At 38.4% G+C, this 22,862-nt stretch overlaps 1 protein-coding gene across 1 annotated transcript in view; it reads left to right on the forward strand.

The window, feature by feature from the left end:
- The window catches only part of obscna (obscurin, cytoskeletal calmodulin and titin-interacting RhoGEF a), a 61,988-nt gene that overhangs the window by 34,952 nt on the left and 4,174 nt on the right, over window positions 1-22,862 (forward strand). The window contains exons 43-77 of the mRNA XM_073819850.1: window positions 2,143-2,409; window positions 2,516-4,780; window positions 5,184-5,241; window positions 5,375-5,487; window positions 5,615-5,724; window positions 5,880-6,080; window positions 6,173-6,267; window positions 6,999-7,172; window positions 7,279-7,438; window positions 7,542-7,649; window positions 8,167-8,331; window positions 8,447-8,605; window positions 8,834-9,011; window positions 9,679-9,792; window positions 9,879-10,046; window positions 10,588-10,690; window positions 11,115-11,244; window positions 11,330-11,438; window positions 13,826-13,904; window positions 14,071-14,210; window positions 14,296-14,408; window positions 14,494-14,662; window positions 14,746-14,836; window positions 16,437-16,637; window positions 16,767-16,827; window positions 16,915-16,992; window positions 17,457-17,629; window positions 17,727-17,753; window positions 17,900-18,052; window positions 18,131-18,176; window positions 19,184-19,261; window positions 19,362-21,042; window positions 21,336-21,479; window positions 22,426-22,548; window positions 22,639-22,806. Of these exons, the coding sequence (XP_073675951.1) occupies window positions 2,143-2,409; window positions 2,516-4,780; window positions 5,184-5,241; window positions 5,375-5,487; window positions 5,615-5,724; window positions 5,880-6,080; window positions 6,173-6,267; window positions 6,999-7,172; window positions 7,279-7,438; window positions 7,542-7,649; window positions 8,167-8,331; window positions 8,447-8,605; window positions 8,834-9,011; window positions 9,679-9,792; window positions 9,879-10,046; window positions 10,588-10,690; window positions 11,115-11,244; window positions 11,330-11,438; window positions 13,826-13,904; window positions 14,071-14,210; window positions 14,296-14,408; window positions 14,494-14,662; window positions 14,746-14,836; window positions 16,437-16,637; window positions 16,767-16,827; window positions 16,915-16,992; window positions 17,457-17,629; window positions 17,727-17,753; window positions 17,900-18,052; window positions 18,131-18,176; window positions 19,184-19,261; window positions 19,362-21,042; window positions 21,336-21,479; window positions 22,426-22,548; window positions 22,639-22,806 (8,202 nt within the window). The remainder of the gene's footprint in view (window positions 1-2,142; window positions 2,410-2,515; window positions 4,781-5,183; window positions 5,242-5,374; window positions 5,488-5,614; window positions 5,725-5,879; window positions 6,081-6,172; window positions 6,268-6,998; window positions 7,173-7,278; window positions 7,439-7,541; window positions 7,650-8,166; window positions 8,332-8,446; window positions 8,606-8,833; window positions 9,012-9,678; window positions 9,793-9,878; window positions 10,047-10,587; window positions 10,691-11,114; window positions 11,245-11,329; window positions 11,439-13,825; window positions 13,905-14,070; window positions 14,211-14,295; window positions 14,409-14,493; window positions 14,663-14,745; window positions 14,837-16,436; window positions 16,638-16,766; window positions 16,828-16,914; window positions 16,993-17,456; window positions 17,630-17,726; window positions 17,754-17,899; window positions 18,053-18,130; window positions 18,177-19,183; window positions 19,262-19,361; window positions 21,043-21,335; window positions 21,480-22,425; window positions 22,549-22,638; window positions 22,807-22,862) is intronic.

Consider the following 22,862-nt stretch of genomic DNA (forward strand, 5'->3'; position numbering starts at 1 on the left):
GCCGCTCAGCCCAGGGTCTGTGGAGTGGACACCATCTCACGTGGCATATCAATTGCCTGGAGATGCGGGCTGTGTTTCTAGCTTTGAAACACTTCCTTCCAGACCTGAGAGATCACCATGTGTTGGTCCATGTGTTGGTGGTCGCCTACATCAACCACCAAGGAGGTCTGCAGTCACGCCCCTTGAACAAGTTGGCACACCAGATCCTTGTGCGGTCCCAGGGAAAACTTCTCTCACTGAGAGCAGTTTATATTCCTGGACATCTCAATGTGGGAGCAGATGTCCTGTCGAGGCAGGGGCTGAGGCCCGGGGAATGGAGACTCCACCCAGATGTAGTGGAAGTCATCTGGAGCAAATTTGGTTGATCCAAGTGGATCGTTTTGCAAGCCAGGAGACCACACAATGTCCCCTTTGGTTCTCTCTGAGTCATCCAGCTCCCCGGGACTGGATGCTATGGTGCAGACGTGGCCGAGGCTTCGTCTGTACGCTTTCCCCCGATCGCTCTGCTCCCAGGAGTTCTGGAGAGAGTGCGCCAGGACGGAATTCGCCTCTTGCTAGTGGCGCCATTCTGGCCGGGTCGAGTATGGTTCTCAGACCTGATTTCTCTTCTACACGGCCCTCTGTGGGAAATTCCCGTCAGGAGAAATCTCCTCTCACAGGCAGGGGGTGCGATCTTGCACCCCCGCCCGGAGATATGGAAGTTATGGGTGTGGCCCCTGAGGGGGCACAACTCCTAGCTTCCGGTCTCTCAACCGAGGTTGAGACTGACCCAGTTCACTGCCCAGTAGGTTCAGTGCTGGACTTTTTGCAAGCCTGCCTTACGGCCGGTAACGCACACTCTACGATGAAGGACTACGTGGCAGCCACTGATGCTTTCCATGCTCCCTTCGGTGCTTCCTCCCTCGGGAGATTTCCCCTGGTGTCACGCTTCCTCCGCGGTGCATTGAGGCTGAGGCCCCCGGTGCGCTCACGCGTCCCCACGTGGGACTTGGCGGTGGTACTAGAGGCTCTATGTAAACCTCCCTTTGAGCCCATTGAGAAAATCTCGGACAGACTGTTGTCCTTTAAAACAGCCTTTCTTTTGGCTATTTCCTCTGTGAAGAGAGTTGGTGACTTACAGGCCCTCTCAGTGGCCCCCTCATACTTGGACTTTGCCCCTGGGATGGTCAAAGCGTTTCTGCACCCTAGACCAGGTTACGTACCCAAGGTGCCCTCAGTAGTACCACGGCCTGTAGTGCTCCAGGCCTTCTGTCCTCCTCCCTTCTCGGAACCAGGACAAGAGAAGCTTAACTGTATGTGTCCAGTGCGAGCACATATGTCCACAGAGCTGCCCTGTGGAGGAAGACGGACCAGTTATTTGTGTGTTTCGGTCCCCATAATAAAGGTCTTCCAGCTTCTAAACAAACTCTAAGTAGGTGGGTTTCGGATGCTATTTCTGTCTCCTATAAGTCCTCTGGTCTTCCCTCTCCTTTGGAAGCCAAGGCCCATTCGACCCGCAAAGTTGCGGCGTCCAAGGCTTTCCTGGCAGGGGTTTCCCTGCAGAATATTTGTAATGCTGCGGGATGGTCCACGCCTCTTACATTTGTGAAGTTTTATGAGTTAGACCTCCTCAACACTCCGGGTTCTTATGCTCTCCACTCAGATGCTCCTACCACTAGTAGGACTACTTAACTTCGGGCTACTTTCGCCCCTTCTCAAGTCGGCCAAGGCCGCCCCTTCCTCTGCTTTGTTAGCAGCTATTATCTGGGCTACTTTCGCCCTTTCCAAGAGTGGGCTGAGGCCGCTCGTTTTACTCGGGCTACTTTCGCCCTTTTTACAAGTCGACTGAGGTCGCCCCTTCTATGCTTCTGACAGCTATTACTCAGACTACTATCGTCCTTTCTAAGAGTGGGCTGAGGCCGCTCCTTTCTGCATTATTAGCAACATCTATTCTGGGCTACTTTCGCCCTTGTTTCTCTACCTGCTTCACACATGCAGGTCCTTGGAATTCTGGCGGCGTGGGCATTTTGTTCCCAAAGCATATCGACGCAGCGTCTCATTCCCTCGAGGAACTAGGGTTTCATACGAAACCCGAGGCGTTTATAACTTTTTGTCCATGTAGAACTTTTTCATACTCAAAACTTTATATTTCCAAATGTACAGAGCAACCTATATTCTTCCGCAAGAACCTTCAAAACCTTGAAGTTGAAGAAGGTGAAACTGCATTGCTGATATGTGAGCTCTCAAAGCCAGGAGTTGCCGTGCAGTGGAAAAAAGGAACAGTGTTGCTAAAACCAGGAAATACGTATGAGATGAAACAGAATGGCTCTGAATTGCACCTTCAAATCCATGATTTAAAATGTCAGGACAGTGGTGTCTACAAATGCTGTGCTGCTAGGATGGAGACAACAGCTTCTGTTGTTGTAAAAGGTACATTTATGTGTATTTTAATTTTGCCAAATTTAAATTTTTGCTTAAAACATTACTTAGAATTCAAAATAATTATTGTGTTGCATTTCCTGTATTTTCACTCCAGAAGCGCCACCTAGAATTAAAGAGATTCCTCAAGCCCCACCAAGATTAAAAGGAAAAAACATTGTGGAAGAAACATACAGTGCTCTAGTCCATAAGAAACCAGCTGCAGTCACTGAGGCATCAGACATCTTAGAGCCATCAGAGGTTCACTTCCAGGATCTCTGTGAGAAACCAACAGATAACCAGAAAGTCGAGAGAAAATCATTGGTGAGACAAAAGGAAAAAGATCTAAGTTCCATAATGGTTATGAATGAGTTTAGTCACACCATGGAAGAACCTGAAATTACTTCTCTCATGACCGATGTACCTGAAGATCAAAGAAAAAAAGGGTTGGACACAGATTCCAAATGGGTTAAAAAGATTTCTCTGGATCAGCAGGATGAAGAGATTTCAGGGCAGGTTCAAAAGAAAACTCTTAGCATAGATTCAATTGAACAGAGCAAGGAACCACTCAGAGATGTTCCCCAGCCTCCACCGCGGTCAAAGGGTAAGGCCACACATCCAGATGATTCACTCCAAGACCAGCACAGTGTTATAGAGCCAACTGTTGACAAGAAAGGCAAGGAGAAGGTCTCCCAGCTGCATGTTGAAACCAAAAGGCAAACCTATGATTTGGAAGCAAAGAACCAAGATATCGACATAAAACAAACCACTTTGAAGATATCAGAATATGGCTTTAATAACAAAGAGATAACAGCAAAACACATTGAATCATCTCAAGAGCAACCATGTCATTTAGAAGAAAATAATCAGTATTTTAAACTGGAATCAAAAAAAGTGCAAATTGTGGACAAGGAAACCAAGTTGGATGAATTCTCCCTCCATAAACCAAAACAGAAGTCATTGGATAAGAGACCAGAAACTGAAAAGGTTCAATCCATGGATGAACATCATGGAAAAATGACAAGGAATATCACAGAAAAAGCACCAAGTATTGCAATAACAAGCCAGAAAGTTAAAGAGGAAATAATTACTGTAGAGAAAACTACAGCAAATTCAGAGGAAAGTGAATTGAATTTACCACACACTGATAATGAAGATGTGAAAAATGTGAAGCAGATTGTGGATGAACATAAGATTAAAGCACCAAAGCATATTACAGAAAAAGTAACAAATATTGCCATTACCAACCAGAAACCCAAAGAGGAAATAGTTTTTGCACAGAAGGACACAACAATACCTGTTAGAGATGTGCAGAAGGAATTACAAGCAGGTGAACCGAAGGTACAAGTCAAGCAAGTTGTGGAAGAACATAATGGAAAAGAACCAATGCATGTTACAGGAAAAGCAAGACATATTGCAATTACAAGCCAGTTTAAAGAAGAAATAGTTCCTGCTGAGAAAGCTACAGCAATGTCCATTAGGGATGTGCAGAGGGAAGAACTAAACTTGCTACACATTGATAGTGGAGATGAGAAAAATGTAAATGTACCAAAGCATGTTAAGGAAAAAGCAACAAGCATTACAGGACAAAAGATCAAAGAACAGATCATTCCTGTGGAGAGAGCTAAAAAAATGTCTTTGAAGGCATCACAGGAAGTTGAACCAAACTTGCCACTCATGGATAATAAAGTCAAGCAGGTTGTGCTTGAAAAAGGTATTTCCAGAGGATCTAGCACTCAACCTGACGGGACGATGCCAGAGCAGATCACAAATGTGGATACTGACAAACAGATGAGTTCAAAAGTAGAACAAGGTGGTGCTGGTGTAGAGGTAGATTTTGAGGATGAGCCAGAGATGCTTGAGGCTGCTATTAAAATACAAGCGGCTTTCAAGGGCTACAAAACTAGAAAGGACATGCGGCTCGTCTTTAAAGAAGTATTCAAGAACCAGAATGTTGATCTTGGTGGCACTGCATTCCTAGAGTGTTTTGTGGAAGGTAAAATAAGCACTGTGCGTTGGTTTAAAGATGGAGTAGATCTCAAGCCTGGGAAAAGGCACAAAATCACCCATAATGCCGATGGTAGGTGTCATCTAGAAATTTCCCGTGTTACAAACAAAGATGCTGGAATCTACACATGTGAAGTTGCAAACAAGTTTGGAGCAATTAGTTACAATGGGAATGTGACAGTGGGTAAACCTCAGAAGCCATCACAAACAATTCAGACTGCACAAATACCAGGTACAGAAAATGTCTCTGAGAAGGAGGTTGTACCGACCCTAAATACAGAAGAGGAGTCATTGAGACTCGTCTATGACCTACCGGCAGATGACACCTACAGCAAGATCCAGGAGAAAAGAAAAAGTCTAATTTCAGTCAGCTCTAGTGAGTTGCGGTATCAGTATGAAAATTTAAATTTGGGGCCAGATTTACTAAACATACTAAAAATTCCATAAAACCACCTATGGGAGGGGAAAATTCTGCATGTAATTTAATGACAAGGTGCACATTGAAGAACACAGATGCAGCCAGATCATTTCGATAATGACCAGTACAATCTACCAAGAGCAGCACAAATTACCACCTGCTTTAAGGCATGTTTTTTACCAACTGGCAAATACCAGTAATTTGACGTAAAGTACTGTTAATGCCAAAAGGCGGTTTGCGCTGGCTAGTAAATCTGGTTCTAGATATGCTAAATTGCGTTAAGAATTGCTTTACATAGTGTTAGAATTTTGCACATCATTAGCAGCTAAACTTGTTTTTTGTTATTCTGTCTCCCCTGTAGTATCCTGTCACTCAGATTATGATACAGCCCCAGATGTTGAGACAGAATACCAATCTAGGTTAGTATACCATCACAAAGACATCTCAAGAACTCTAACCTATAAAGAAAAATGGCAGTGTAACAGAATTTTACCCTTATTTGTTCTTTGAAATAATGCTTTGCAATGTTTTTAAATTCATGTTCTCAAACAGGGGAAACAAGGCAGAGAAGTCTAAAACTGAGGCTCCTACTGCTCAGACTGCTGAAGAAGAAAAAAGAGTTAGTGTACAATCCCCAACAAATACAGACCAGCTTAAAGTGAAAGGTTAGTTCACTTGGTAGTAAAAGTTATGTTTGAGATAATTAAATAATATGCACCTAAAAGCAGTTTAAGAAGCTAAATATGCTGTACTCTTTGAAATTATGTATTGTTGCACTTGTATTTGGCTTAGGTGGCGATTCACAGGGCCAGACACCTTCTCCCAAACGCATGCATTCCTACAAGTCCTCTGCAAATGCTGAGTCACTGTCTGAGTCAGATGGAGATGATGATAGAAGAGCGGTAGTAACTCAGTCTTTTTATAATAAACAGTATTAATAATAAACTTGAATTATTATAACTTGTTGTGCATATTGTAGCTTAGATTGCTTTAGAAACATAAATACAAACAAAAATACAATTCGCTTATATGAGTATATGTCTTTGTCACTCTGCAGACTTTTGATATTTATGTGGCCAAAAGTGATTGTCAACCTCTGGGAGGAAACAAAGAAGCTTTTGTACTAAAAGAAGGCCAGTTTGTGGAAGTCCTGGACTCAGCACATCCTGTGAGGTGGCTTGTCCGTACAAAGCCAACCAAGATCACACCATCCCGTCAGGGCTGGGTATCTCCAGCGTACCTAGAAAAGAAAACAAGGGTGAGTAAATGTGTGTATATAGTTGAAATAACAATGATTTGGTATCAAATGTTGTTACATTATTTTAATAATATTATATTTTTTTCCTAAAGGAAATATTTTCATTAGCCCATGAAGCAGAGACAAAAGAACCCGTCGAGAAAGGCAAAATAGTTTTCACAAAGGATGAGCACAGTTTGATCCAAAGGTAAATCAGACTCAAATCTAGACTGATAAATGGAATATCCCTTGCCTCTGGCACCAGAAATTCAGTCTGATGCGTCTGATCATTTTTTTTAGGTTTAAAGGCAAAGTTCACCCAAAAATGAAAATTGTTGTTTCAAACCTGTAAGACCTTAGTTTATCTTATCACAAATTAAGATATTTTTGATGAAATCCGAGAGCTTTCTGACCCTGCATAGACAGCAAGGCAACTACCACATTCAAGGCCCAGAAAAGTAGTAAGGGCATTGTTAAAATAGTCCATGTGACATCAGTGGTTCAACCTTAATTTTATTAAGCTACGAGAATACCTTTTGTGTGCAAAGAAAACAAAAATTATGACTTTATTCAACAATTTCTTCTCTTCTGTGTTAGTCTTCGATGCGTGTTCATGAGACTGACACGCAAGAGATGAAATTGTTGAATTATTTTTGCTTTCTAGGTGCATGTCTATGCAGGTTCAGAAAGCTCTCGGATTTCATAAAAAATATCTTAATTTGTATTTTGAAGATGAACAAAGGTTTTATGAGATTGAAACAAAATGAGTGTGAGTAATTATTAATAGAATTTTCATTTTGGGGTGAACTTTACCTGTAACGTTTTGTAAAATCTTAAAAAGAAGACAAATAATCACAGATAATGTCTTAATTATCTATTTTATTTTCAGGCTTTGTGAAAAGCTCAATTGCCTAACTTTTTTTTTTTTTTTAATTCCAGTCGCTTGATCAAGGGACTCCTTGATGGTGAGAATAATTTTGTGTGCGAGATGAACTTCTTTGTGGAGCACCATTTACAATACTTAGAGACAAGTTCTAAAGTCCCTCTTACCATCCTAAGTCAAAAAGAGTACATATTTCGCAATATCAGAGATATTGCAAATTTTCATGAATGGTAAACACATCTCTTTTGTTCTATATTATAATATACAGTGATATAATATAATATATGCATTCACATTGTGGTTTAACTTATTTGTCCCTCTGTCCCTCCATGACAGTTGTATTCTCCCTAAGCTGGAGATGTGCTTCTCAGATGATGATTTAGCCCAGTGTTTTGTCAGTTATGCACTGGACTTTGAGATGTACCTCCAGTTCATTACAGGCCTGCCCCAAGCCGAGGCCTGCGTCTCAGACAAAAACACACAGCATTTCTTCAAGGCAAGAGCACAGTCTGTTTTTAGTTTGGCAGAAAGTGGTCCTTCTTTTAAATTGCGTTAAGTGTCTTAAAATAAATCAAAATTCTTCTTTTACTGTGTTCCAGCAATATGCAAACACAGAGTTGGCACATTCGGATACCCAGGTCTTCAATGTTAGCACGTATTTGCAGAGACCCATGGAGAGAATTCAAACGTACAAAAATGTACTGAAGGTGTGGTGGCTCATTAATTTTCTTTTAAATGTGACCCTGGACAACAAAACCAGTCTTAGCACGTATTGGTTTATTTGTAGCAGTAGCCAACAAATACATTGTATGGGTCAAAATTATAGATTTTTCTTTTATGCCAAAAATCATTAGGATATTAAATAAAGATCTTGTTCTATTAAGATATTTTGTACATTTCCATACCATAAATATATCAAAACTTAATTTTTGATTAGTAATATTCTTTGCTAAGAACTTAATTTGGACAACTTTAAAGGCAATTTTCTTAGTATTTTGATTTTTTTGCATCCTCAGATTCTAGATTTTCAAATGGTTGTATCTCAGCCATACATTAATAGAAAGCTTATTTATTCAGTAAAAAATGACCCTAATGACTGCATTTGTGGTCCAGAGTCACATATACACAATATATAATAGGAATTAGATATATTCTACAACCATTCAAAAGTTGGGGTTATCTGTGCAAATATATTCACACACAACATTATTATTGTCTTTTTAGGAGCTGATCAGAAACAAAGCAAAAAGCGGACAGAACTGTTGCCTACTGGAGGACGCTTTTGCCGTTGTTTCCAGCTTGCCTTGGCGTGCAGAGAACTTGCATCATCTGTCCATGATAGAGAATTACCCTGCACCTCTCAAGGGGCTTGGAGAACCCATTAGACAAGTACTGTATCATTATTTCCTGAACCTTTCTGTTTGCAGTTTGACAAGATGGCAAGTGTAAGAATTGGAAGGTACCATTCTGCTAATAGTAGTTTCAATGTGTTATTTTTTTTCAGGGCCATTTTACAGTATGGGAAGAAGTTCCTGAGGTCAAAATCTCTCAAAGAGGACATCACCGCCACATCTTTCTATTTAAAGAGTGTATTGTCTTCTGCAAGCCGAGGAGAGAACTTGGCACATACACTGAGGCTTACATATTCAAGAATAAGATGAAGGTTTAATCAGATATGCATTTATTAGTATAACATTTTTTAGTAATGCAGAACTGTAAAGTCTATTCTACATACTATCATGCTGAAAACATGAATGATGAAAAGGTTCACCTTACATTTGTAGAGACTTGTGTACAGTACACTGCGCATGTAATATCATGTATATCATGGCAGCACTAATCACTGCAGTCCATTTCACATCCATTCCAAATGCATTTGCTTTTTTCACAGTTGAGTGATATTGATGTAAAGGATACAGTGGAGGGAGATGACAGGTCATTTGGTCTTTGGCACGAGCACCGGGGAATGGTGAGAAAAATCATTCTGCAAGCTCGATCCATCCTCTTCCGCCTCTCCTGGCTCAAAGATCTGAGAGACCTGCAGCAGCGCAGCAAACAGCCCACTTGGAGTAAGTTAGGACACAGAAAAGCAAAGTTAAAGGGATAATTCACCCAAAAATGAACATTCTGTCGCCCTCATGTCATTCCAGAGCCGTAAGACTTTCATTCATCTTCCGAACACAAATTATGATATTTTTGATGAAATCCGAGAGCTTTCAGACCCTGCATAGACAGCAACGCAACTGCCATGTTCAAGGTCCAGAAAAGTAGTAAAGACATCAGTGGTTCAACCTTAATTTTATGAAGCTACAAGAAAACTTTTTGTGCACAAAGAAAACAAAAATAACGACCATAATGGATGTGTGTCAAAGACTGACACAGAAGAGATGAAAATATTGAATAAAGTCATTATTTTTGTTTTCTTTGTGCACAAAAATAATTCTCATAGCTTCATAAAATTAAGGTTAAACCACTGATGTCACATGGACTATTTTAGTGATGTCTTTACTACCTTTCTGGGCCTTGAATGTGTCAGTTACTTTGCTGTCTATGCAGGGTCAGAAAGCTCTCAGATTTCATAAAAAATATCTTTGTGTTTCGAAGATGAACATAGATCTTATGGGTAATTAATGACAGAATTTTCATTTTTGGGTGAACTATCCCTTTAAGAATAAATCTGTTTTGACTGCTTGAAGTGATTGCAATTTTGCAACACCTTTTTGTTTATATTTACAGCTGCACCATGCTTTGAGCAGCATCTTACTGACTATCCAGCAAAACTTGGACAAACTGTAAAACTGGTCTGCAAAGTCACTGGTACACCAAAACCACTAATAAAATGGTATAAAGGTAAATAATTCTATCTATTTGTGTATAAATATGGAAAGTTTACATTTAATATTGTGTATAAATGGGTTCTGCTGATGTGCTTTCAGATGGTTATGATGTTAAGGAAGATGAGCATCACATTACATCAGAAGGACAGTTGGGTGCTTGTTATCTTGTACTGACTGGTCTCACAGTGGCGGACTCGGGTCAATACATGTGTTACGCAACCAATCCTGCAGGGAACGCAAGCACTTTGGCTAACATCATGGTTGATGGTATGTTTTTGAGAAACGGTTATTACCGCCATTTATTATCATTTTTGTATGCATTTCCATTCACATGTCTTGCATTTATATTACTGTTCAAAAGTTTGGGGTCAGTAAAACAATTTTTATTCAGGAAGATTTTAAATGCTGTCGGTTTGACCTTTCTATTAATCAAGTCCTTAAAATATTAGGCAGCACAATTTAATAATTATAAGAAATGTTTATTGAGCACCAAATAAGAATATCAGAAGGATATAGGATCATGTGACAGTAAAGACTGGAGTAATAGCTGCTGAAAATTAAGTTTTGCCATCACAGGAATAAATTACATTTTAAAATATATTAAAATAGAGAACAGTTATTTGAAATTTCACAATATTACTGATTTTCTGTATTTTTGACCCTGTGACCTTGGTGAGAATAAGAGGCATATTTCAAAAACATTTTAAATATCCCTGATTTCAAACTTTTGAATGCTAGTGAGCAAATTCTAAAGGTGACAGAAAAGTCGTGGTCACCAAAAATTGAGAAATGTTTTTATATCCCACAGTGCCTCCAAGCTTCACAACCAGACTACAGAACACAGTCCTTGTAAAGGGACAAGACGTGCAGTTCAAGTGCTCCACACAATCTGCTCCTTTACCATCAATAAGGTAAAACTCGTATCATTCACTCGTATTAATGGGATAGCTCACCCAAAAATTTTAATTACTCACCCTCATTTCACCTGTGAGACCTTTGTTTATCTTCAAAACACATATTAAGATATTTTTGATTAAATCCCAGAGCTTTCTGACCCTACATAGACAGCAATCCAACTGACACGTTCAAGGCCCAAAAAGGTAGTAAATACATCATTAAAATAGTCCATGTGACATCAGTGGTTCAACCGTAATTTTATGAACAAAAAATAAAAAGCAAAAAGACCACCAGTTCCTGCGTCAGTAGCATTGCTGCCTATGCAGGGTCAGAAAGCTTTTTTCATCAAAAATATCATAATCTTTGTTCCGAAGATTAATGAAGGTCTTTGGAAAGACATGGCGTTTCATAAAAAACTCACACATTTTATATGCACAGCTGGTTTAAGGATGGCATTCAGCTTGAGAATAACAGGAAACACCAGATTCAATCTGATGCTCAGACAGGAATTCTCACTCTCACCATAAAGAAAGCTGAAGAGGCAGATCTGGGTCAATACCAGTGTGAGGTATCAGAGTCTTCTGCTACTTTTCAGTGACTTCATATCATGTATGGATCCCCTTATATACTTTTTCTCTGTGTTTGTGATGCAGCTACAAAATGAAGTGGGCAGTGCCAAGTGTAAAGCTGAACTCTGCCCTCCAGCATCATTACCTGTGACAGTCAGCACCCAAAAGCAATCACAAACCACCCCAGATCCAGGTAGGATGAAGATGAAGGTAAACGGCAATTACTATTTAAGGCAAAGAAGGTGTGTATTTGCCCACTAAGTCTCGCCATGTGGTGGTGGGCACCAGTAGGCTTTGAAGAAGCACATACCACAGTCACTTCCAACTCCAACCGACTCTGTTTCCACCCCATTCCTCATGTTCCGTCACTGAAACGTCACATTCCACTCCTCTAACATCTAGCTCTGTAGTCTAGAGACCAAAACCATATGTGACCCTGGACCACAAAACCAGTCATAAGGTAAAATTTTACAAAACTGAGATGTATACATCATATGAAAGCTCAATAAATAAGCTTTCTATTGATGCATAGTTTGTTAGGATAGAACAATATTTGACCGAGATACATCTATTTGAAAATCAGGAATCTGAGGGTGCAAAAAAATCAAAATACTGAGGAAAATCACCTTTAAAGTTGTCCAAATTAGGTTCTTAACAATGCATTTTACAAATCAAAAATTACATTTTGATATATTCACAGTAGGAATTTTACAAAAAATCTTCATGGAACATGATCTTTACTGAATTTCCTAATGATTTTTGGCATAAAAGAAAAATCTAAAATTTTGACCCATGCAATGTATTTTTGGCTATTGCTACAAATATACCCCAGCGACTTAAGACTGGTTTTGTGGTCCAGGGTCACATATGTATTAATAAAATGTGCTGAATTTCACCAACAGTTTTCCATTTTCAAGAGCTTCTTGGTCTGGAAGAAACTTCTGATGGGATCACTCAAACTATCAAACTTCATCAGCCATTTTCATAGAGGCATCTCCATTGCATTATGTCATTGGAAACATGTTTTAATATTACATTTTATATGTCCATATACAATACCGTTCAAAGGTTTCGGGTTGGTAAGATTTCTTGATGTTTTTGAAAAAGGTTTGTTATGCTTGTCAAGACTATATTTATTTAAAATAAAAATATTTTCATATATTTTAAAATGTAATTTTAAATGTAATGGTGGCAAACCTGAATGTTCAGCATCATTACTTCAGGCTTTAGTGTCACATGATCCTTCAGAAATTATTTTAATATGCTGATTTCATAATAAGAAACATTATCTTGTTGAGAACAGTGCTTAATATTTTCGTGGAAAATTATATATATATATTTTTTTTTAGGATACTTACAAAAATAAATAAACCACAAACCACTTCGATAAATAGAAATTCAAATTATTTTGAGGCATTCATTTGAAAGAAATATTTCTACATGAAATTCCTAAATATTAAAAAATTAAGTTAAATTAGGTCTTACTGACCCCCAGTTTTTGAACATACTGTATGGTTGTACTGTATGGTTATTTGTCTTAAATTCATTCGGGGTTAAATAAAACGGCATGCTACTTCATATATCATACAGTTTATCATATCATACATAATGTATTCTTTAATATATCATACCTATGTAGTTATATGTTTTCATTTATTCATTAAGTGGTTCATAAACATTTGAACACTTGTCATTCATGTGCATTTCCACATTCAGTTTAACACACTTTCCATCCCATTTCCTTTATAGTCACAGAGCAGGAGACTAAAGATCTGATCAAAATCATCATTATGTAAGTGTCTTCACAAAGATGCCTCAGCATTTTGCATGCATAGTACTCTCCCTTTTTTCTTTCTTTCTGTCTCTTTTTTTCTCCTTGTCCATTTCTTATATCTGTTCATATACATGTTCTCACGGTTTCCCAGTCAGTGCATGCTCCGCTAACATGCCACGTCCATCTTCCAAGCTGGTTATGTGCTAAGACTCAAGCCTTGCTGCAAGTGGCTCTTTACACTGCTTGTGAGGAAATGTGACTGAATACATGTGATCTGTGACTTAAAAGAGTCGAGAAAGGCTGTTTTTATACCTGTCGTTATCAGGGTAAGTAAGTGTTTCTGTTACTTCACAACTGAGTTTAGAAAAGACACCAAATATCCTACCCCATTTCTTATTTAAAGCTGATTATACGACCACAGATCTTAGTGATTGAGTTATTACATTAACAATGTTAATATTTTACATCATAGAATTTTTTAAACTCTATTATTTATGTATTGTAAGTACATTTATTTATTATTATAACGTATTATGGCATCACATTTTTTGAATTTTCAGCAGCCATAACTTTTTTATTTATTTTTATTGAATGGAAATAGCAAAATAACTTATTTAAAGTAGAAATATAACATTAATTACCTACATTTCTTAAGAAAAAAGAAAATCTTGTTTGCTGAATTAATGTATTAATTAACAAAATAGAGAGAGAACATCTAATTGACCCCAAGCTTTTAAATGTTAGTGTATGTTTAAGAAAAATGAATGAGTTTTTATCACTTTGACAACTTAATTGTTTTCAAATAGAGCCCCAGTCAGAAGGTTGGTCCAGTTCCTTTGTGAAGAACCTGTTTCATATACTTTTTCAGCCTGGATACCCTGAATCGTGAGTTTAAATACACTTTGTGTAATTTGTAGGCTGTACACATTGTCTTTATTACATATTGTTTAATTATTCTGTATACATGTGTTTTTTTTTTTATTAAGCAGTGATATTCAGGTCAGTTGATAATCTCATTTTATTGTCCTGTCGCAAAATGTGTGCTCTGAAGACAAGCTGGTAGTGTTGAAGACACGCACGCTTTTGAAGAACAGGATGATGTGGAGAGGCAAGTCCAGGCGGCACAGGCAGAGGGACCCGTAGAGCCTGAGGAACAGTTTTACTCAGACACCGAGGAGTTGTTGCTGACAGGTAAAAACTATATATTTTTTTAGTTTTTAAACAACTTGTGTGAAAAAAACAGAGGAATTTGTCAATCTATTATATATTTTATCAGAGCCTCCAGCTGTGCAAGTGGCCATTGAAGACCTGACAGTCCGGCCTGGTCAGTCTGCAACATTCTCTGCCATTATTACTGGCCAGCCCACCCCAGAGGTTCTATGGTTTAAGGTATTATTAGGGAAAACTGTAACAATGGTTGCTAACATTATTATGATTTGTTACAAGTGAATTTCATTTATTTGGTTTCCTGCAGGATGAAGATGAAATCTTATCCAATGAGTACACAGAAATAGTCCACAGTAGTGCACGTTGCTCTCTCACTTTGCTAAATACTCAAATAGAGGATTGTGGCACCTACACCTGCATAGCTAGTAACAGTGAAGGACAGGCATCTTGCCATGCCAAACTCATTGTTGACATAGGTGGGTTGAAGAGATTTATTATTACCCTCTCTTTTATTGCCAAGTAATAGTGTGTTTAAGTAACTTTACTGTTTCTTTATCAGGTCCTGATGACATTGAGGAAGAGAGAGAAGTAGAGTTTGGGAAAAGACGGAAATTACATTCTGTATATGATGTTCATGAAGAAATAGGGAGGTAATATCAATATATAAATACCAACTTTTTTGTCATAATGGTTAATAGGGCTAAGTAAAAATATCTATATTGATTCTGAGCCCGTTTTTAGTTAATGAATAAAACATTGTAGAGCACCTCCCATCCAATAAATCACAATAGAGGGTTTGCACTTACAAGAGCATTGATTCCATGGTTAATGTACTACTGAATACGTTGTTCTGCTAATTTATGCTGTCTTATTCACGGAAAAAACGTGTGGAAGCTGCTAAATCATGTAGACAAGGAATTAGTAAGCAGGAAAATGAGCAGTATTAATTAAGATATTAGCCTAATATTTCACCAACTTTACCAGAAATGATAAACACAAACACGAATGTTGTCAAGATTCTTGCCCTGGAAATCTTGGTTCAGTTTGGCCAACAACAAATGTCTTTTGTTCCTCAGACGGCTTTTGCTCTTCTCCTTGATTTGTTATAACTTTTGGCAGTCTATAGTATTTCAAATGGTCTGACCAATTAGTACAGCCCAAAGCATGACAATAATTAATCATTTTCAGCAGCATTAATCAGCAAAAAAAAAATTTGTTCGGTTTAGTGGCATTGTTTACGTTCAATGCCGCCAAAATGGCAGATTGATGACATGTCGTGAAAACACTCTATAAGCTTTGTGCTTTGTTACTTTTAATATGTAACAATGTCTTGGATTTCAAATGTAGTCCATTTTATTACAATATTCAAACAATAAATGTTGTTTTGGTGCTGTTTAATGTGAAGTGACAGATCGCTGTAGCGCCTCAGTTAAAAAGAAGCGGCAGCGAGAAGAGCACATGAACGGACAATCTCCTATGCTTTAACACCAGTTACAGCACAAAATAAACATGCATGAACATCCGAAGGTATGTTAAAAGAAAGATTTAAACTTGCTGAAATCCATATCCTGTCTCAAGTAATCGCTCAATCAGTGTTTCAGCCGCGCAAAGACGCCACTGTAGCAGCTTGTAAACAATGTCACATTTACCTCAGAAAAAAACATATTCGGCGACCACAAACTCGTTAGTCAGCTAGAAAAATCTCTAGAGAGGAGCTTTTTGGTAAATATTTGTACCATAAAACATATTCATTATAACTTTTACTGTAATTCAATGTTTAGTTTATAAACTATAAATAAGATTTCATTTTTAAATTATTTTTTATGTTTTAATGACAGCCACCATTTAAATGTTTATATTTCCAAAAATGAACTGGAGTAGAAATATAATTCTGTAATTGTAATTGTAAAAACTTCACTGAGTTTCAATACAAATCAGTTTATTTTAACCTTTAATATTATAGTAATGTAATACCAACTGATTCCCGTGTATATTTTACAGCATTAGTTTAGAGATTTTTTTCCTTGAGAAAATTTGGCATGTACTGTACCTGATATATATCCAGAATAATCTATATAGAAACAAATCAGAAATCAAATCGAATCGCAAGCTTGTGAATCAGAATCAAATCAAATCGTGAAATTTGTGTCAAAACCCAGCCCTAATTGTTAATGTCTTATCTGAATTGTTGTAAGACATCCATTATAGTTCTTATTAACATTTTTCCTCTTTTTTTTTTGGGATAACCAGGGGCACTTTTGGTGTGGTTAAAAAAGTCACACACAAGGCGAGTAGTGAATGTTTTGCTGCCAAGTTCATTCCACTCAGAAGCAGCACACGGACCAGAGGGTTCCAGGAGAGAGACCTACTGTCCCGTCTAGCTCACCGCAGACTAACATGCCTATTGGACTTTTTTGCCACAAGACGCACTCTGGTGTTGGTTGTTGAATTGTACGCTAAAAAAATTTCTTGCTTTTTTAAATGATTGAATAATTGGCATTAGCTTTTTAGAAATTATACATTAAATCGAATGTACTAAATATATATATATATACACCTTTCTTTTTTCTTCTCCCACAGATGTTCTACACAGGGGTTACTAGATCATTTGTTTTTAAAAGGATCGGTTTCAGAGAGGGAGGTAAATGTTGAGAAATCATTGAATTTCAGCTATACTTTTATACAGAAAACAAGAAAAAATGTTATAATTACTGTTTATTCTTTTTAGGTCCAGTTATATATTCAGCAGGTTCTGGAGGGCATTGGATACATGCACAGTATGAACATCTTGCATCTGGATATCAAAGTAAGTGATTGTACTTTATATTAGTTATAATACAGTATTGTTAGTATTATAAGTGGCATTAATTTAAGCTTCAATAGCTGCGTTTCCATTACCCTTCAAATTGAGCAAATTAAAATTGCGAATTGAAAATACGCCCAATGGAAACACGTCAATTTCACAAAAACTCCCATTTATCGCAAAAACGTTTTAATGCCTGCATGAGGTGGTTTTTTAGGCAATTTGAAAAAAAATTCAATGTTGCAATGCAAACTGTTTTTTTCACATTTACAACTCACTTGGCGTATAATAATGCTTGAATAACCTCTACACATATCTACAGCGTATTATGGCTCTAATGTGGCCACTGGAGCTCATGTATTACAAGAAATTCACTGATAGGTAACTAAAAGACAGGACTAATTGGTGTCTTCAATAAAGACATCATCTGATTTTGTCAAATTTATTTTTTAACCTTATCTCTGCAGACAGACAATATCCTAATGGTGTCCCCTGTGAGAGAAGACATCAAAATCTGTGATTTTGGCTTCTGTCAGGAAATCGACAACTCCAGGCACCAATACAGCAAGTTTGGGACACCTGAATTTGTTGCACCAGAAATTGTCCACCAAGAACCTGTGACAATAGCCACTGATATCTGGTAAACAAACTTGTGGTGAACAAAATTTGTCATGTTCAGAAAGGCAATTCTTTCCTTTAATGCTTGGTGAATGTTATGTTATTTTTATTTATTCCAGGTCTCTTGGTGTGGTTGCTTACTTATGGTGAGTGCACTGAAGAAATGGAGCAAGCTGATTTTTCTTTGTTTTTCTTTTTATTTCTCTGTATGCTCCAATTTTGTATGGCCATAAACTCTAAAAATAATTGTACTCTTATATGTTTTCTTTCTGTATTGCTTTTTTCTGGGTAGCTTAACATGCCACTGTCCTTTCTTCGGGGAGAATGACCGTGCCACACTGATGAAGGTTGCTGAGGGCGTGCTGTACTGGGACACCCCTGAGATCACAAGCAGAAGTGTGGAGGCACAGGACTTTCTACATAGGGTTCTACAGCCAGACCCAGAGTAAGATCTGCTTACATGTGTGTAATTGAAGTTTTTGTGAGCAGCAGTTGATAAAGTTATTTTATTTCACCTTCACAGAATGAGACCATCTGCATCTGAGTGTTTGAGTCACGAGTGGTTTCAGGTAGGTCTTCATCTGTGTTTATGCCAACAAGCAAACATAAAATAAGCTGTGTGAACAAATACAGTTGAGGTCAAAAGTTTACATACACCTTGCAGAAACTGCAAAATGTTAATTATTTTACCAAAATAAGAGGGATCATACAAAACGCATGTTGTTTTTTTATTTAGTACTGACCTGAAAAAGATATTTAGCATAAAAGACGTTTACATAAAGTCCAAAAGAGAAAATAATAGTTGAATTTATTAAAATGACCCAATTCAGAAGTTTACATTTCAAACAATGACTGTGTGATTTTGAGATCCATCTTTTCACACTGAGGACAACTAAGGGACTGATATGCAGCTATTACAGAAGGTTCAAACACTCACTGATGCACTAGAAGAAAATAATGCATTAAGAGCCGAGGGGTGAAAACTTTTTGAATTTAAAGATTAGGGTAAATTTGATTTATTTTGCAATTTGGGAAACATGAAAATGTCTTCTGTAGCTTCTGAAGGGCAGTATTAAATGAAAAAATAAGATATTTAGGCAAAATAAGAAAAATGTACACATCTTCATTCTGTTCAAAAGTTTACACTCCTGGATCTTAATGCATTGTTTTTTCTTTCTGAAGCGTCAGTGAGCATTTAAACCTTCTGTAATAGTTGAACATGAGTCCCTCAGTTGTTCTCAGTGTGAAAAAATGGATCTCAAAATCATACAGTCATTTTTGGAAAGGGTTAAAATACACACAAAAAAAATTAGTGAGACCTAAAGAATATTTCTGAAGAACAGCAAGCAGTTTAACTGTTTAGAACAAACAAGTGACTCATGAACAAATATCACTAAACAACTTTTGAACAGATCTTTTATTATAAATTCAACTATGATTTTTATTGTGCACTATATGTAAATGCATTTTATATGAAATATCTTCTAACAATTTGCAGATTCTGCATGGTGTATATAAACCTTTGACCTCAACTGTAAATTAAAATTCACGTTCACCAGAAATGTAATTTTTTTAGGGTTATTATGAAGATGAAGAACCTGAGGACATAAATACCAAAAATCTAAAAGCTTTTATTTCAAGAAGAAAATGGCAGGTAAGATTTGAAATAATTTCCTTTGCAATTGATTGTCCAAGAGAATGTCCTTCTGTCATGTCTTCCTACACTTTTCTGTGCTTTTTCCCTTTTCTTTCAGCGTTCCTTGACATGTCTTGGCTCGGTTCTGACTCTGAGACCAATCCCAGAGTTGTTGGAGGCTCCTCTGCGTGACGTTTCAATTACAGCTACAAGGGAAACCAAGGAGCCCAGCAGCACCTCCCTAAGTAGTGGATCCTCCTCAGAGTTTGATGAGGCAGATGCTTGGGACTTCTTCCAACAGGTGAGCCAGGAGGATGAAGATGATCTGGAAGATGAGGAAGAATATGACCCATACACTCAGGTGTCAAAGACGCCCACAGTTGTAAAAAGGGATGAAGAAGACATGCTCATTGGTGAGGGCCGCATTCACAGCGGCCCGCTGGTGATTCCCATGACCGCACCAACAGAGCCGGTCAGTTTGGAGAGCAGAGACAGTAGCCCCTATCTTCACCTCTCTGAGAAAGATGAAGGATTGGATCCCATACCACGTCGTAGCCTCATCAAGAGCAATTTTTATTGCAGCTCAGAGCAGCTTTCACCCATGTCTGCTCGTCACATGACACTTCGGGATAGAATCCAGGCTAAAAAGCAAGAGCGTGGCCGTAAACCCCTCCGCGCCAGCCTCTCAGGCAGGTTAAATGAGCCCCTCATTGAGTATGTAGAAGATTCCCCAGAAATAGAAGCTAACCAAAGAAGAGGGTCAATGTATTCGTCTATCCTCAAGTCGAGCTCATTTGATTGTGGAGTGAGTGCTGCCCATCCAAGCCTACGCACCCAGAGAAGAAGCAGGTCATTAGATGTATACACACAACGCTCTCCAGCTTCAACTGACCCAACAGTGCAAGGAGAGGATGAGCATGATGTCGAAGAAAGCCAGAAACCTGTCACTGATGAAGAACAGGAAAAACCCGAAGAAGTCCAGGTGAGAAGGAAACTTTGCAGACGCTCTGCGTTTTTGTCGAAGAAGGGCCCAGTAATTGTGAGAAAGGTGAGAGCGCAAGTTCATGAGCCCGAAGAAGGACGTCAGTCAGTGTCACAAAGTTCTTGTGAAGATGACAACCAATTGCAGATCACAGAAACAGATACAAGACATTTAGGTGATGAGGAAAGCGTTGAGGGCTCACAGCTTTCACTAGCATGCTCTCTTGACCAAGCTTCAGAGGCCTCTAGCAGGATAGGCTCACATGAAGAGCTTTCCCACAGACACCACCAAGATGAGACCTTGAGATCCTCTGGAAAAACATCTCCATGCTCTTTACTACAGGACTCCGAGGATGAAGACATGGAGAGGGTCCTGCGTTCTCTTCGCCAAGACATCCCGCAAGCCCCACCAAGACGGCGCACCAACAGTTCAAGCTCTGGACTAAATGAGACGCGTAATAAAAGTGACATCCTTCTGAGAAGAAGCTCCTCTGCGGTTCCTGTCCAGGCTGCAAAGCAAGAACGAGACGGTAAAGAGTTGCTTCAAAGACATGCCTCAGCCCCAGCTCTTCAAGACAAACCCCCTAGTGGGAAATCTTCCAAGCCTGGATTCATGAAGATCTTCCGGAAGCACTCGTGGGCTAGCCATTCTTCTCCTCAACTGGAAGGCTCGGAGAAGAAACAAGCAGATGGAGCATCCTCACAACCCAAGACCCCTCTTCTAACCCTGAGGAAGAAGATGCGAGCTTCAGCCTCAAGCATTACAAAACTGTTCACCCGACAGTCCAGCAAGGAGGATGTAGACAAGAAGAAAGGCGGTAGGCTATTATGGTTGAATAGTTGAAAATACACTATTCCTAGCGTTCTCTGGCTCTCGAGGTCCAATTCCCAGTTTAGCTCCAACCCTAAACAAATAAACCTGAACAAGCTAATCAAGGTCTTCAGGGTCACTAGAAAGTTACAGGTAGGTGAGTTTGATCAAGGTTGGAGCTAAAAACTGCAGGAAAGTGGACTTTGAGGGCCAGAGTTGAGAATCCCGGCACTATTCAGTTTTCAAAAATACGTTTGATATGTGCATGATAATTAAATCTTAATTTTTTCATTCTAACAGGACCAATTGTGAAGAACCCCTCCATTGTCATACCAGATATAATGACTTCTACTTCTACTGTAACAGCCGCCACCTCACCCGAAAGTCCTCAGAAGAAGTCCAAATTGTTCTCAATGAAAGTGCCGATGTTTAAGAAAACCAAAGGTTAAACAACTAAAAGCAATCTATTTATTATAGATACTCTACCGTTCAGTCATGGGGTCTTTTAAGACTTTTTAAGGTTTTTAAAAGAAGCCTTTAAAGGAGAAGTGCACTTCCAGAACTAAAATTTACAGATAATTTACTCACCCCCTTGTCATCAAGATCATGTCTTTCTTTTTACAGTCGTAATGAAACATTTTTTTTTTAGGAAAATATTTTGGGATTTCTCTCCATATAGTGGACTTCTATGGTGCCCCCTAGTTCTGCATGTACTAGACAGTTAGGGTATGTCGAAAAACATCTAATTTTCTCCACCAACTTCGTCCTACATCACTGCAGAAGTACCGACCAAATGTTTATAAAGTAAACGTGCAAAGAACATTAAATGCCCTTTACAAAAAAGGTAAAACAGCGATGTAGGACAATTATGAAGTTGGAGAAAAAAATGAGATGGAGTTTTTCGACATACCCTAACTGTCATAAACTGGAACGCAGAGCTAGACAAGACGAGCATTTGACATTAAAAAGTATATAAATTGCTAATTTTTTTAAATTGCAAATTGTACAATTACAGATTGGTTCATTAGATAAGACCCTTCTTTCTTAGCTGAGATCATTTAGAGCCATTTGAAGCTGCATTTAAACTGCATTTTGGAAGTTCAAACTCGCGGGCACCATAGAAGTCCACTATATGGAGAGAAATCCTGAAATGTTTTCCTCAAAAAATATAATTGAAGAACTTAAAGAAAGACATTAACATCTTGGATGAAAAGGTGTTGAGTAAATTATCTGCAATTTTTTTTTCTGGAAGTGAACTTCTCCTGTAATGCTCACCAAGGCTGCGTTTATGTAATTTATTCCTATGATGGCAAAGCTGAATTTTCGGCAGGAAAATTCAGCAGTCTTCAGTGTCATGACGTTATGAAATTGTTTTATGATTTCCAACCAGAAAGTTCAGTCAAACTATCCAGGCCAGATGTCATTCAGCTAGCAGGGGGAGGTGCTCTTGTGTTCTGGAAACCTGTGCCGTCCAAAGAACTTGTCATATATTGTATTCAGTATAGTGTAAATGGTAAGAACTTATACTCAGGCTCAGAAAGAAGATACTAAAATAAACCTTATCCTGTATTATGAGCGCTACTTTTCATTGTACTTTTCAAAGGTGCGGAGTGGAGAATGTTGTCAGAGAATGTCACAGACAGCTGTTTTACAGCAAATGCCCTTCCGAGAGGACCGGGATATATCTTCAGAGTGTCCTATAAGACCAAGACAGGGTTGGCTCCTTTTAGTGACCCTTCACCACCCGCCTTTATGGCCACACCTTATGAAGGTAAAGACATACTGGAAAAATACTTATTTTTTATCAAGAGCGAGTTAAAATGTATT

Source organism: Garra rufa, chromosome 15 (genome assembly GCF_049309525.1).
Source record: "Garra rufa chromosome 15, GarRuf1.0, whole genome shotgun sequence".
Lineage (NCBI taxonomy): Eukaryota > Metazoa > Chordata > Actinopteri > Cypriniformes > Cyprinidae > Garra > Garra rufa.